Here is a 15,770-nt window from a genome sequence, read left to right on the forward strand (position 1 = left end):
TAGAACTGCCAAGTAACACTGGAACAACAAGCATGCATTCTAGAAATGAGACGTGCGTGGGCAATAATTATGAGCTACTTTCAATCTTGAAAAAGCACAATCTCCCTGCTCTCAAGCAGATGCTTTTCTTTCATTTTCTTTCATTTCTGATTTGAGCTAAGGGGGTATTCACCCATATCTAGCCATGGCTAGAATTTTAATCTCAAAGAACCATCTTAGAGCAACATTTTATGCTTTATCAAATTCTGGTTGAAGCAGTTTCCTTCACCTTCAATCAACCTTGAACTTCTCCAGATTAGAAAAACATACATACACACTCCCTCACCTGAAGGCATATTTCAGGGTGTTCTCGCTGGGATAGGAGTTGCCCTGAGCAATCAGAGGTACGGATACTCTCAGACCAGCGCCTTCAAGGACCATGTCCTCTGCAGAAAGGCGTGTGTCCCGCCTATCGACCCGAAAAGAGAATGTCAGGTTTTGGCCGTAACTCAGGATTTGATTTCCAAGGAATTTGTCTGAAAGGAAAGCAACAAAATCCACATCCAAGCAACGGCAAAGGCAAAGAGTTTAACTGCAAAAATTGCCATACTACCCAATAGCTATGCCACTCTCGTTATATACCTGGTGCAATGAAATAGATGGGGAAAGGTGTGTCTGAGATGACAGATATTTCTTGAGTCTCAGCAATCCACTGAACTGAAATTTCAGAGCCATCCCGCTGTTCTGCATGCCAGTCTTCCTCTCCTGACAGCCACAGGAAGAAACACATGTCATGTTAAGGGTTAAGGAGCCATACTCAATGCAGAGTTAAGAAAACACTACATGCATTTTTATAAACGTGAATATTAGCTTGCTTTGCAAAGTCTGAGAGCCTGTGTGGTGTAGTGGTTAAGGTGTTGGACTACGACCTGGGAGACCAGGGTTCGAATCCCCACATAGCCATGAAGCTCACTGGGTGACCTTGGGCCAGTCACTGCCTCTTAGCCTCAGAGGAAGGCAATGGTAAACCACCTCTGAAACCACTTACCATGAAAACCCTATTCATAGGGTCGCCATAAGTCAGAATCGACTTGAAGGCAGTCCATTTCCATTTTGTAAAGTCTATGAAACTGGAGACAATTTCAACAGCTGCTTGGTTTATTGTGGTAAGAATATTACGGCCCACACCATTTTGTGTCCAAACCCAGCTTCAGGGCAGCAAAAAGGCCGGGCAGTGGAGGCTGGAGGTTCCAATGTCAGTGGAGCAGTGAATCCACTCAGACTAAATCCCAGAGCGGATTCACTGCCCCACTGACATCAGAGCCACCAGCCTCCACTGGGGCCAGACTCGATATGATAGCAGCAGCTGTCTCTCTTTATGCATGTAATTGCCCTGTCGATGTATACGGCAGAAGTAGAAGGACTAATTTTAACCATGATAAAAGGATGAGGAGAAGTGAACCCTCCCCTTTCACCACCTTCACTATCATGCTCTTTTGCTTCAGACACTTCTCCACAGCCTGGCTTGCTTCCAGTAACCACAGCTGGACTAGGGAAAAAAGTGCTTGAAGTGACAGAGCATGGGGAGGCAAGATGGAAGAGGAATCAGGTCCCAATATGCCCATGCTCTTTTTGAACTTGCTCTTTTATACTTGAACAAGGCAGACAAATGAAGAAATATGGCTGCCCTGGAAAGACTCAACTGGTCCAATGTTATTTTATTTCTGTCAAGAGATGATGTTACTTTTTGCTGACTACTCACAGTCAAAGAGCTGCCTCTGAAAAAGTGTTTTGGGCCACAGCATTTTTCATCCTATACCTTAGCACTTGGGGAGGTCCTCCTCTCTTGCTCTCTCTACCCATTGCTGCTGCTGTCCATATATTGTAATTCTTATATAAAGTCAACGCCATAACTTCTCCCTAGAGAAGTTTCTCATAGAAATACTATTCTTAACTTCCCAACATCTGTGTAACGTGAGATATGTACTATTTATTTTCAGTATTATTCTCCCCTTTCCACCCTGTAAGGTCTTCCAAGCTGGTTCATAATTTATTCATATAGACACAGACCCAATGTAAAATACAACAAAAACAGCCAGATTGGCGGGAACTAGAGAGAGGGCATTCTCAGTGGCGGCCCCCACCCTTTGGAACTCCCTCCCACAAGATCTCCGGCACGCCTCTTCCCTAAAAGTATTCCGTAAAGCCTTAAAGACCTGGCTCTTTCAACAGGCCTTTGGGATTTCCGGGGAGGGTTAACTTTTATGACTGAATTGCCTCTTACCCTGTATTAGTATTGTTATCATCGCTGTACTGTTTTATCTTGTATTATTGTATTTTATCGTATTGTATTTTAACTGTTCACATGTACGTCGCCTAAAGTGGCCACCGGCCAGATAGGCGACACATACATTAAATGTATTGTTATTATTTATTATACAACTGGAGCAGTAGCCTCCAGACAACATGAAATGCTACATAGAGCATATACAAACAAGACATACATTACATCCATTCAAAACTCATTCTGAGATTATTTCAGCTATTATCTTTATTTCTAAACTTTAAAAAAGGGGGCTGCTCTTCTAGCAATATACTCATTCTCTTCCTTTATATTCTAAAATGACACTTGTTGGTATACCAAGGAAGTGCTTTAAAAGTGGGAGGATCAAATCCTTCCTAATTCCATGATAATATTTTGCAATAAAACACGATGTACAGATTCCTAACAGCTCTTGTCACAAAGGCAAACTCTTTCTTCCAATCGAGTCATAGCTTATTGGATTGAGATCATAATGTCTGACTTGGAACTATATTATTTTGTAACGGAGAACGCTATATATAGAAAACTCCGAGCACACAAACAAGTAGCGACAGTTAAGCAACATTACGGTTAACTTCTGTGTTCTCAGGAGCCAGTATGGTCTCCAAATTATCCAACCCCCTCATGGATTTTGTCAGCTCTATTATAATGCTGCCAATAAAATTGTAGGTGATGCCAAGCGGTATGGAGAACATGTGACTGGATGGTGTGACATCATTTATTACAGTGAGGAAGATCTGAGAAACAAATGCATTTCCTTAAAGATCCCCTCAGGAGATAAATTGACAGTGATCCTTCACCTTCGTAGGAACTGCATGAGAGGGGCAATATAAAGGACCACACATTCACCAAGGTTCACTGCTTCTATTCCTTACAAACTACAGATCTATGCTTTCACTGATTAAAATCTGTCAGGGTCACAGGGAGTCAAATAAAGTTATGAGGACGGATCTGGCCCATAGGCCAGCCAAACTTGAGTTAAGACATTTAGAAATCTATGTTGGAACTTGGAAGTTGCAAAATTCAATTAATTTTATAATGGCCATTTCTGAAAAGCACAACTCATTAAGATGTATATTTACATGGTTTATATTCCCAGTAGCAAACTAAATTTCCTGGAAGTTAAGCACTGCCAGACTAATTTGCTACATAGTCTAATGTTCTCTTATTGCCATCTTAACATTTTATAATTTATCTTATATTGACTGATATTGCTGGAATACAAAGCATGTTACACTGCAGTGCATTTGGAATCAGGCAGCGTTTCTGCATTGAGAAGAAAAAACCATTTAAAAACTTTTATGGTTTGCATGGTATAGGAGAGATCTTGTTCAAGTTAGATGGAAACTTGTACCTACCAATCTGGAAGCTGGAGGTAATTCTGTAGATACTGTATCCAATGGCATTGGTACAGACAGAGGAGTGCCCAAAACAAAAGCAGGGAGTACATCCCTTAGGGTTGGTGGGATGCAGGTTAAAAAAGCCAGGTTTGCACCTAAAAGCAAAATAAAACAACATTTGCAATCCATCGCCTACATTTATTTTCTGCCTCTGCAATTTCAAGGAGGAAGGGCTGTCGCTCAGTGGGAGAGCATCTGCCTTCTACGCAGAAGGTTCCAAGTTCAATCCCCAGAATCTCCCAGAAGGACTGGGAATGTTCCCTGCCTTAAACCCTCAGAGAGCCGCTGCCAGTCAGAGTAGATAATACTGAGCAAGATGGACCGATGGTCTGACTCCGTATAGGACAGCTTCCTATGTTCACATCTTTAAGAGCCTCATTTAATTGGGCCACAGAGCGACACCCACAATACATCATACAACCATGATAGACCTGTGTGCCAGAGCTTCATACTAAATCCAAGTATTGCTTACATTCCTGTAAAATAACAGTCCGCATCCTGAAAAAGTGCTGCTAGAAGTTGTCTTTCTTGTAGTAGAGAAATGCTGACCTTTCACCAGGAAAAGCTGGATTCAAATCCCTACTTAGAACCACTCTATGTTATACTGGAATTGATTTTGCCATCTATGTTCTGCTGGACAGCTGTGTCCCAACCTTTGCACAAATTATTGTTTCCCAGAATTTGAGTCCAAAGTACTCTAGTGAGAAAGTTTCAGCTCAGTCCCAGCCCAGATGCCAATTTACCACTCCATCTACTGTTTGTGATGGGCCAAAAAGTGACGGGTTGCTCTCAGCCATCAAACTGGCCTTGAGTAAGTCATCATCTCTGAAGCTTCATCTACATCACAGAATTCTTGTAAGGATAAAAAGGGATCATTCCTACATACACTTAGAGCTGTCCCTAGGCACCGGGAAGCGGGGCAGTTGCCCCAGGCCCTGTGCTTTGGGGGGGGCCACACTTGGCGATCTGCATATAAAAGCAGCAGCCGCGTCCTCCTCACGGCCGCAGTAGCAAGCGGAGGGTAGCGTAGAAATGAGCCAGGAGGAAGAGGTGCAGCAGCGGTCTTCTGACGGCCGCGGTAGCGAGCCAGGAAGGAGAAAACCTCGCAGCGAGAAACGCTAAGCGAGTCTACAACAAAGGCTGCAAAAAAGGGAGCCGCAGCCAAAAAATACAAAGCCACCGCCGCCAACGAAGGCTGCAAAAAAGGGAGCCGCAGCCGCAAGCTCCTAGCAGCCGAAATACAAAGCCTCCGCCGCTGCCGGGAGGAAAGGGTATATATAGAGAGAAAGAATGTGTGGGGGGCAACTATGCTTTTGCCCTGGGCCCCACACATACTAAGGGAGGTCCTGCATACACTTCTCTGAGTTCTACAAAACATGATAAATTGGCCAACTTCCGCATTCAAAATCTGCTGACATAGTACATGAGCACATTACCTCTCACAATTGAACCCTTCAGCATTGTCTTTGCAGGTGCAACGTCCCGTTTCCATATTGCACTCGTCTCTGCTGCCAGCAGGATTGCAAGAACACCGCCTGAAAGAGAAACATCAGAACAATGGGAAGAATACAGGACCCAAGCTTTGAGATAATGCTTCAGGGATGGGAAAGCTGTGGCCCCCTAGATGTTGTTGGACTGCAACTTCATCACCCTAGCCAGCATGGCCAGTGGTCAGGAATGATGTGAGCTGTAGTCCAGCAACATCTGGAGGACCACTGGAGGAGGTACCCCATCCTGCTATTCTTGATCAAGGCAACAGCCTTCATCTTTATCTTAAATCAACACTAGGGGGGAACCTCCAGCCTGCAGGCCAATCTTGGGTCCAATTTGGCCCGTGAGGCCATTTTCCCCAAACCATGCTCACCTGTCAATCAGCTAGTGGATGGGCGGATTCAATTCTGCTCATTTTGGCTACAATGCCTATTCCCAGTTGGGAACAGGCACATGCCACCAAAACAAACAGCCTCATTCCCCCCCCCCCGGCATTGCATGTGAGAGAGCCTTCCTCGAGTAGCCAATGCCTGCAAGCAGCAGATTTCTTTCTTGCTCCCCATCAGCTGATGAGAGGAGAAAGAAACCTGCTTTCCGCAGGCATCAGCTGTGAGAGGAACTTTTCCCTCATGCGGCCAATGTCTGCAGAATGCAGACTTCTTCCTCTCCACCCCCAAAATAAAACAGCTGATGGGGAGGGGATAAAGAAGGCTTTGCCAGCCCTATGCTCATCACTGTAACCCACCTGTCAATCAAGTGACATCATAATAGCATGATGTGATTAATAGGTGGGTTGTCCTGCCCACCTGTCAAAGTTTATTTTATTTATCATTTGACTTATATCCCGCCCTTCCACCCAGCAGGAGCCCAAGGCGGCCCATAGGTTGGGGCCAGATAAAGATCTGGATCCCAGAGCCAAAAAGATCCCCACCCCTGATCAATAGGATCAATTAACTTTTACCTGCAACCAGCCTCTGTGAGAGAGTGGAAGCCAGGCTGGCACCTATCACATTTGTCACCCATCACACCAGGTTTACAACTGCACCGTCCATAGTTGTCACACTGAGTGCTGAGGGAGCCTGTGAGAACAAAATGAGATTAAGGTATGATTAAAAAATAGGTAACACAAAGCCCACCCTAATGTTCTTCAAACTATGCCCTGGAGAGGGAGGACAAGGATCTAGAATAGGCAGAGATGATCACAGTAGTACATTATTTCTGTAGCCACCCTCAAGGACTACAGCCAGTCTTTCTCAACTAGTGGGCCACCAGATGTTGTTGGACCACAACTCCCATCAGCCTCAGCCAGCATTGCCAATGGTCAGGAAAGATGGGAATTGTGGTCCGACAACATCTGGTGGCCCACTAGGTGGGAAAGGCTGGACTAGACCAAGGTTATTTAGATTAGCTTATCTGAAGTAAAATATGCAACAATGTATTAACAAGTCTTAATATTTCCAATTTATGCACTCAAACGTCAGGCCATCTTCTACATCAAAGCTGCAGTCATTCAATATTTTGACATTTATATTGTGCTTTTGAGAAGTCAAGAATGTCACAGACATTAAATGAATAGCAGTGCTATCTTTTGGGCACTGGTTTCTACTTGTCTGCTCTTCATTTTACTGCCAATATTATCTAATTATAATTCTGGATCCCTAGGTCATGCCCCTCCTTTACCCCTTTCCTGAGTCTGTTTTGCACAGACACGCACGCTATTTCACTTTCCTTAGTTCACCCACCACCACCACACTGCCTTCCATTCGGCATCACAGCTAAGAAAACCTAACTGCACTTGGGAAACAGGAGTGTTAATGGTGCTACATTCAGTGGTCTGCCTGCTATGTATGAACATAAGAAGAGCCGTGCTGGATCAGGCCAATTCCCCATCTAGTCTAGCATCCTGTTCTTACACTGGCCAACCAAATAGCAATGGGAAGCCTGCAAGCAGGATCTGAGTGCAACAGCACTCTCACTTCCCATGGTTTCCAGCAACTGGTATTCAGAATGCTGCCTCCAACCACGGAGAGTATAGCTATAGTTGCAGGAGTTTAAAAAGCAGTTTATGATTTGGTGGCAAGAGGCCAGTTCTTGGAAGCAGCAGATAAAAGCTCCAATTTGCTCTCTTTTGCTTAAGTGAGTTATAACTTGTGCTTAGTCTACATAATTTCATTTTCATTTATTTAAAAGCAGTTTGATCTCTCTCTCTAGGCTCAAGCTGCCGAATGTTCAGCTTCTTTGGAGGAGAAACAGCAAAGCCACAGAATCCTAACATTCTATTAAATGCATAAAGCAACAGTCTAGTTCTCACTGAGGTGGCAACTTGAGTTTGGACCGCACCACTTCAGATGGGGGTTCAATGTCCTTCCATATATTCAGATTTCACAAATAAAGGAAACTAGATGACAGGGAGAAGGATTCTAGCTTAGCCTTTTCAGTTATGTGGTAGTTTTCTATATGCAGGGACTGTTTGTATGGAGGTGCATTTTATTGTATGAGCTCCCCCCTGTGGTCTGAAGTGGTACGGTGTACACCCAGATTTACTAGGGAAGATACCACCAGATTACAACACCAGATTCAACAATCCCAAAAAACTTCACTGGACCTAGCACTACCCTTCCTCCAAAGGACTAGGACAGACGTTAACTGTCAGAACTCCCCTGAGAGGTCATCCCATAACCTTAGAATATTGGTTCTAAGAGCCCTACTCCTCACCCTACCCATATTAACTGCTTGTATTGAAGGAACACTGAGCACAATGCTGTATTTCAATTTTAATAGGCTTTGGAGTTTCATAAAGCAATAGGCACTCTCTAAAATAATGCAGGTCTTATTAAAGCACTTGACAGCAAAGAGCTTCCCTGGAGGGCCACTTTGATAACTGAATGAAGCATGGTGGGCTTACCCCACACCTTCAAGAGCCCTACCAGTAAGTTCATGTTTAGCCTTGAGAAGAGAAGACTGAGGGTAGAGACGATACCACCACTCTTCAAGTATGTGAAAGGTTGTCACACAGAGGAGGGCCAGGATCTCTTCTCAGCTGTCCCAGAGAGCAGGACATGGAATAATTGTCCCAAGTTGCAGAAAGCCAGATTTTCACTAAACATCAGGAAAAACTTCCTAACTGTTAGAGTGGTATGACAACGCAACCAATTACCTATAGAGGTGGTGGCCTCTCCAACACTAGAGGCATTCAAGAGGCTGCTGGACAGCCACCTGTCAGGTATGCTTTAATTTGGATTACGGCATTGAGCAAGGGGTTGAACTTGAAGGCCTTATAGGCTCCTTCCAACTCTATGATTCTATGAATTTTCCATTTCTGGGGACCAGAAAGCACAGGAAGTGGGCTAGATATGGCCTAGGCAGCTCCTTTTGCTAGCTTCTGCTTCAAAGGCTTTGAAAGGCAACAACTGCTGAATTGGGCACCGAAGTTAAAAGCACACTGACCCCTTACAAAATTAGGATGCATTCACATCATTTAGTTTGCTTTTTAATGTGTCAGCAGTTTAACAAGATGATGAGTACATTAAAAAGAGGTCACTTCATCTTCAGGCTAGAAAAAGAATGACACAACAAAATCTATTAAGAGGATTAAAACAAAACAGAATAATTTAGCACCGAAGAGCTCACAAAAGCCTTTACCATATACAGCCAACATTCTTCTGTCTAGCCTATAATTAAATAGGAACAATTACTCAGGCAAAAATACCAACTTAAATCAACATAAGCACACTTTAAATATACACTGGCTGCCTGTGTGTGTCATGGAATATATCACAAGGTTTTAATGTTCCTTATCAAGCCTTCTAAATTTGCCCTTGACTGAACAATCACTCTCTATTGTTGCAACTCTACCTGACATTCATACTTCATACAAAGGCAAAATAAGAATCCTATCACAACCCTGTCCTGACAGAGAAATACATCGTCACAGCTTAGAACAGTGTCTGAGGTTGGACGCCTCAACTATTGTATTCTGTATAGGTATTATTGAGCATAGACAGAGATATGTGAATTTGGGTAGCCACAAGCATGCAGTTTGTTTTATTGTTTGAAACACACACACACACATACACAATTATACTAATGCCCAAGTACGAAACTCTGTTTATAGGTCATGCGGTCAACACGTCTTTGCAGGAGGGAGTGGTCCCAGCTGCCCTGAAAGAGGTGGTGATCTGGACCCATTGGTTTGTAACAACTACCACCTGGTCACAAATACCCCCTTTTTAGGGAAGGTGACTGAGAGGGTTGTGGCACAGCAATTGCAAGTACTCTTGGATGAAACAGATTATCTCGACCCATTCCAATCTGGGTTCAAGTCTGGTTATGGGACTGAATGAGTCTTGGTCACCCTTATGAATGACCTATATCGGGAGAAGGACAGGAGGAGTGTGACCCTGTTATTCTTGCTTGATCTCTCAGTGGCTTTTGATACCATTGACAAGGGCATTCTTCTGAGCTGCCTTGGTGAGATGGGTATCAGAGGCACTGTTTTACAGTGGTTCCAATCCTATCTCCAGGGTCATTTTCAGAGAATAGCATTGAGTGATTGTCTTTTGGCCCCCTGGCAGTTGTGCTGTGGGGTACCATCTTGTCCCCAATGCTGTTTAACATCTATATGAAGCCCTTGGGAGTGGACATCAGGAGATTTAGGGTGAGGTGTCAGCAGTATGCTGATGATACCCAGCTCTATTTCTCTGTAACATCTGAATCGAGAGAGGCCGTGCAAGCCCTGGACCAGTGCTTTGACTTAGTGGTGGGCTAGATGAAGGCCAATAAACTGAGTCTGAATCCTTGCAAGATGGAGGTGCTGTGGGTTGGTCGTTCCCAAGTTCAGATAATAGGTCAGTTGCCTGCTTTGGATGGGGTAATACTCCCTCTGAAAGAGCAGGTTTGTAGTCTGGGGGTGCTCCTAGATCCATCTTTGTTGCTAGAGGCCCAGGTGACCTCAGTGGCTAGGAGTGCCTTTTACCAACTTCAGCTGGTAAGACAGCTGCAGCCGTTTCCCATCCATTATGACCATGGCCATTTTGCTAGTTCTTTTTAAAATATATAAAGATGACTTCGGGCTTGCAGCACACATTTTATGATTTTAGTTGTTAGATTTTAACAAACCCACAATGGGTACCTGCTAAAATTGTAAGCATGCTAAGAACTCCCTCCACTCGGACATGTTACTGAAAAACACAAAAGATTAGGCATCTCTGCCACTCACCAACAGGGTTGCAGTTACATGGCAGACACGCTTCCTCACTTCCAAGACGATAGAAGTTGTCCCGACATCTCTCACAGTTTGGCCCAGCGGTATTGCCAAAGCAGCCTGTGCAGTGGCCACCATGGCCTGTGGAACGGTAGAGTTCAGGATCAAAGGAACACTCCTGTGATCGTCCATTGCAGTTACAGGCTGTAAGTAAGGATCAAATATATCTTTGTATAAGAGACTATTAGAGTACATTCCCCTTAAATCCTTTTCCATCTGCCGAATCTCCATGCAACAATTCCAGAAGCAAATGCTACTAAGACTATAACACTGCAATACAAAATGCTCAGTCCAAAACCTGCAGATTAATATTTAAAAAATGGCTCAGAAATGAAAAATGTTAAAGAAAGAGGACTGAAAATTGAGCAACGGAGTAGGAGTTCGCAATTTCAGGTAAGATTCCATCTTCACCAAAGAGAATGCAAAAGGTTTCCTTCCTTTTAGTTCATGAGGGCACCAAAAGTAGCACAGGCAGAGATGATTAGCGATCCTTCTGAAATCTGAATTGGTTCCAGAGAACCTGTAAGTTTGACTGCAGTAGAGCTTTCGTGGTGGTGGTGGTTTTGAAAACATCATCTGTGTTTTGAACTAAACAAGAAATAAAGACAGCAACACTGGCTCTACTCTCCAATTTCTGTGTGAGCTGAAGCACAGGTAACAGGCTCTTATAAGGCACACACACACACCACCCAACTGAAGAGGAGAGGCTTTGGTAGAAGCTTCCCTCTTATGCACTTCTTGTTACTCAGACCCATTCCTTGTGTGCACGTCAAGACACAGGAGTCAACAGCTAAGAAATAGTTAACACATAGTTAAACTATGGAATTTGCTCCCACAAGATGCAGTAATGGCCACCAACTTGGACGGCTTTAAAAGAAGATTAGACAAATTCATGGAGGACAGGGCTATCAATGGCTACTAGCCATGATGGCTGTGCTCTGCCACCCTAGTCAGAGGCAGCATGCTTCTGAAAACCAGTTGCCGGAAGCCTCAGGAGGGAAGAGTGTTCTTGCACTCGGGTCCTGCTTGCGGGCTTCCCCCAGGCACCTGGTTGGCCACTGTGAGAACAGGATGCTGGACTAGATGGGCCACTGGCCTGATCCAGCAGGCTCTTCTTATGTTCTTAAACTTAGGGAGAGAACGCTGTTAAGCTTCTTATGTGCGCCTGGAAGGGTGTTAAAGGCCCCTTTGGATTATATGGGGAAAATGACTAAAGTGCATAATGGGGGCTGGTTCCTTAGAACTAGAGGCTATGTTGAAGGCCAAATGGAAAGGCCTGAAGTGAACTCGCAGGCCACTAGCTGTCAAGCCGCAGCATAGAGTCAAGCCTAGATACCTTCCTATATTTCTACTGCTGAGCTGTTGCCTGCTCCCCAGATCAGCAGATTAAGGACAAAACCGCTTCAAGGCAGCTGGGAAGAGTTGGAAGCTGCATATTATTTATTTATTTATTGGATTTATATTTTGCCCTTCCTCCCAAAGGAGCCCAGGACAGCATATGTCCCATACCGCAAGCCAAAATGGTGTAGTCCCACACTTTGGACTCTCCTTATGGTTCACTTGCCATAAAACGTTGCCCACTCCTCTGGGAAGTGGAAGCAATTAGCCTTTGTCCATGTGCTTGCCGTTTTCCAAAGCGCTGCGGTTGGGATATGTTGCTGAATGTACTAGATTTTCCACCCGGCTGTCTCTCCAGCTGTTTCTACCTTTCCCACAGCCCTCCCACACAGTTATCCTACTCTCTGGCATGTAAACTGCAGTGAAAGATAACGGTGCGACCAGCCTCCCCCAGCTGCGTCCTGTGTGAGAGAGAAAACTTTCTGCCTTCCTAACACAGACAGACCTAATTGCTTATGTCTAGGACACGAAGCAGAACAAGAGCCATCAGGCTTCAGTTTCGTCAGGCTTTCAACTCAAGTCACAGAGTCACATGGACAGCTGGGAACTTTCAGCATACATACAAAGTGAGTTAAAAAGAAATGGTGCATTCTTCCCTCTCTCCATGCTGTAAGCTAATGATTCCACCACTGTACACCAGAGCACACTAGTGTGCGACACGGGGCCCCAAAATGTGCCTTTAAAAATTCCACCATGTTGGATGCACCAATTTACACCCATGCAGTGCAGATTTTCTTTCCACGCCCCAACAATATATGGGTAGCAACCTCATCCCACCATACTCCGATACAGCCTGCGCTGCCACTAACAAGTGTGAGGAATCCCAGAAGCATCACTGTACCTCTGAAAGTCCAGTCCCATCCCTGACTGGCTGGGCAAATGGAAATGCAGGATGCTGCAAGGCATTATCTGGAATTACAAGGATAACGCCTTTCCAATGTTATCTGACCGATATGTTTACATATACATACACATATACATTACAATATACACAGTGTGTCCTCCACCTCACGCCACTGCACCAAAAGTTATCAAAAGTTCAGGAAACAATTATTTCATATGAGTAGGGTTTAGCCTATCAAGACAGCTTAAATTACCCAAAGAGTACTTTGTCAGAACTATGTTTTTTTATTTATTTATATTAAAAAATTATATACTGCTAACTTGCATGGTAAATATCTAAGCAATGTACAACAAATATAAAATCACAACAAGCATAAGAATATAAGAGCACTAGCTTGGTAATTCTAAGAAAGCAAAACAATCAGTGCAGTTTTCAAATTGGTGGTTAAAATTAGTGCAGTTTTGAAAGGTTCATTCCACCAACTTGATTCAAAATGGTTTCCAATTGAATCCAAACAGCCAAAACCTGCTCTTTGATCATCATGGAAAATTTGGTTACAATATCTTAAGAGGTGACCAAACGTGTAGCAAACAACTTTCCAAAATATGTAGTAGATAAAAATTAAAAAAACCTGGCCAATCACATAAAATATATTCAACAGAAAAGGCCTGTTGACAGAAAGTCTTCAAAAGAGATCTAAGAAGAAGAAGCAAGGATGCTCCATGCATCCTTGGATGACAGTATTGGAAGGATATTCCACATTGCTAGACCAGCCATGCTAAATGCTCAATTTCTCATAGATAAACATTCCGCCAGCAGATCTCAGTGATCGAGCTGGGATATAATGGCTCAAGTGCTTAAGCTATCCTAGACCCAAGTTGTTAAGGGCTTTGCAAATTAATTATATTTATTACCCTTGCTTTCAGCCAAAACAGATTCCCAAAGCAGCTTACAATTTTTGAACCTGGACCCTCCAAAAACGTAGTCCATCTTCCAGGACCTGCTCCCCCCCCTCCCCAGCCCTTGCCAAGCATCTGTTTGGCAACGTGAGAGTGAATGAAAGTTCTAATGTGCCATTTTGGGTGTCTACCACAAAACGAGTCAGCATCTCAAAATGAAGAGTGGATCTTTATCCCTTACTTGTCTTCCTGAAGCGAAAATTGCTCTCAGGACCCTAGAATTTAAACCTGCTATTCCCACTGTTCTAATCCATAACCTGAGAAACCTAGAATGTCTTAAAAAGGGGGTGGGGGGGAATAGTATAAGAAACATAGGCCTGTCACCAAAACACAGCACCCATGTTGAGCATCCCCCTCTCCCCTCATCATGCCTACATGTGTGATTTGTGTCTTGACCATTGCACACAGTTTTCCCCTGGCCCCACCATCCAACGACATGGAGTGAGAAAATGCACAATGACATCGGGACACAAAATAAATTGCACTGCACATTATAGAAGGGTATGAGGAACTTGACATGGGACTGCTGTTTTTATCACTTGCAAATTCTATCCAAAGATAGGACTCAGAGGGTCATTTGAGAGTCTACACTTGAGTTTCAGCTAAATTCATGATGCTGTATCACACCCTGAAGAAATGAGGGTCCAAGGAAAGAATTTTCGTAGCAGCAAATTTTTCTGTTAGTTCAGGAAAAGAGGGCGTTTGTATCAATGGCCAAGGTTCTACTGTACTGCAAACCAGCACCCACTTGAAAAATCCTTGAAGGCCATAAATACTTCCCATATCAAGAACCAAGAAGAAAGATATAATAAGCAATTAAAAGAAACTGCTTTTATCAAGATCTTGCATCTCTTTCTAAAATATCTCCTTCTATGATTAGTTAATTCCAGGGCTGGTTCTAAAGGGCGGCCAGGTTGGGCACTGGCCCAACGGCCCCTGGATCTACAGGGGGCCCATCAGCCACCCCTCCACTCCCCTTCCATGATCCATGGTCCCCTCCACGTCTCCCCACTTACCTGTCTGCTGTCTTTTACTGTTGCCCTTAACAAAGATGGAAGCCGTGGTTTCCCTAAGGTCTTAGCTGATGGCAGAGATGCACGCACATAGCACACATGTGTGCCATCAACAATGGCGGCGGAGGCTTCATCCCCTTAGGGAAACCGTAACTGCCATCTTGGTTAATGGCAATAGTAAAAGACAGGAGACAGGTAGGTGGGGGTGGGGAGTGCGCGCGCGCATGCAAGTGCAAGCGTGCACACGAATGCACACACACGCTGGGGCCCAGGGCAAACTGATGCCCAAGGACCCCGGCATTCCTGGAGCCGGCCCTGGTTAATTCATTCCCCAGGATGTCATGGAAGAAACAATTCGACAAATGTTTTTAGGCAGTTGCCTTGCAACAGGTTTCCCTGCTTCACTGTTGTCCTAATCTACCATACACTCAAGATAGAAGGTAAATCTGTCCTACCACACAGCTGTCCTCCCAAACCCTACCTAGGTGTCCTAGGTGTAAGTACTTTAGGGAATTGCTTAGGTTACCTCCCATCAGAAAAGCAGTTACTTGGGAGACAAATGTAAGATGTCTTGAAGGAAGCTCTTGCCCAGGGTGTTATAAACCTCTAGGTACCAGGTTAATTCTGATGGGCACATCTCACACAGACATCTTCTTGGTATACCTAGTCCACCCTATGACTAGTGAACTTTTTGAGTGTTAGAATATACTAGCCCCAGACTTTTCTCCCCATCAACTTTGCACCCAGAATGAAAGACAACAAATCCATATTTTCCCCCTTTTCTTAAATTGCTTCACACTCTGCATTTAGGATTTGAGTTTTTTCTTTCAAAAAAAGTTATTACCAGGAATGTATGCATGCCACAAATTCCATAGGTACCACATAGAACTGAGTTTCCAGGATTTTAGCCTTCATAAAAACAAACACTTTCTGGCACTAACAGCTATAAATATGTGCTTGAAAATATGTTGGCAACACCTGGGGAAGTCTCAAAAGCCAAAGGGATTGCTGAACAGAATTTTGACTATTAGAGGGTAAGGTTTTAGTATCTTATACAGCTCCTTACCCTCTCCCCAAGACTAGTAGAAGGAAAGCAATGG

At 44.0% G+C, this 15,770-nt stretch overlaps 1 protein-coding gene across 1 annotated transcript in view; it reads right to left on the reverse strand.

The window, feature by feature from the left end:
- LAMC1 (laminin subunit gamma 1) overlaps positions 1 to 15,770 on the reverse strand; it is a 195,643-nt gene that overhangs the window by 51,288 nt on the left and 128,585 nt on the right. The window contains exons 5-10 of the mRNA XM_061634068.1: positions 10,412 to 10,600; positions 6,155 to 6,272; positions 5,139 to 5,237; positions 3,661 to 3,797; positions 622 to 744; positions 326 to 515 (exon numbers count right to left, since the gene is read on the reverse strand). Coding sequence (XP_061490052.1) covers positions 326 to 515; positions 622 to 744; positions 3,661 to 3,797; positions 5,139 to 5,237; positions 6,155 to 6,272; positions 10,412 to 10,600 — 856 coding nt within the window. The remainder of the gene's footprint in view (positions 1 to 325; positions 516 to 621; positions 745 to 3,660; positions 3,798 to 5,138; positions 5,238 to 6,154; positions 6,273 to 10,411; positions 10,601 to 15,770) is intronic.

This window comes from Rhineura floridana, chromosome 6, assembly GCF_030035675.1.
Source record: "Rhineura floridana isolate rRhiFlo1 chromosome 6, rRhiFlo1.hap2, whole genome shotgun sequence".
Classification (NCBI taxonomy): Eukaryota; Metazoa; Chordata; class Lepidosauria; order Squamata; family Rhineuridae; genus Rhineura; species Rhineura floridana.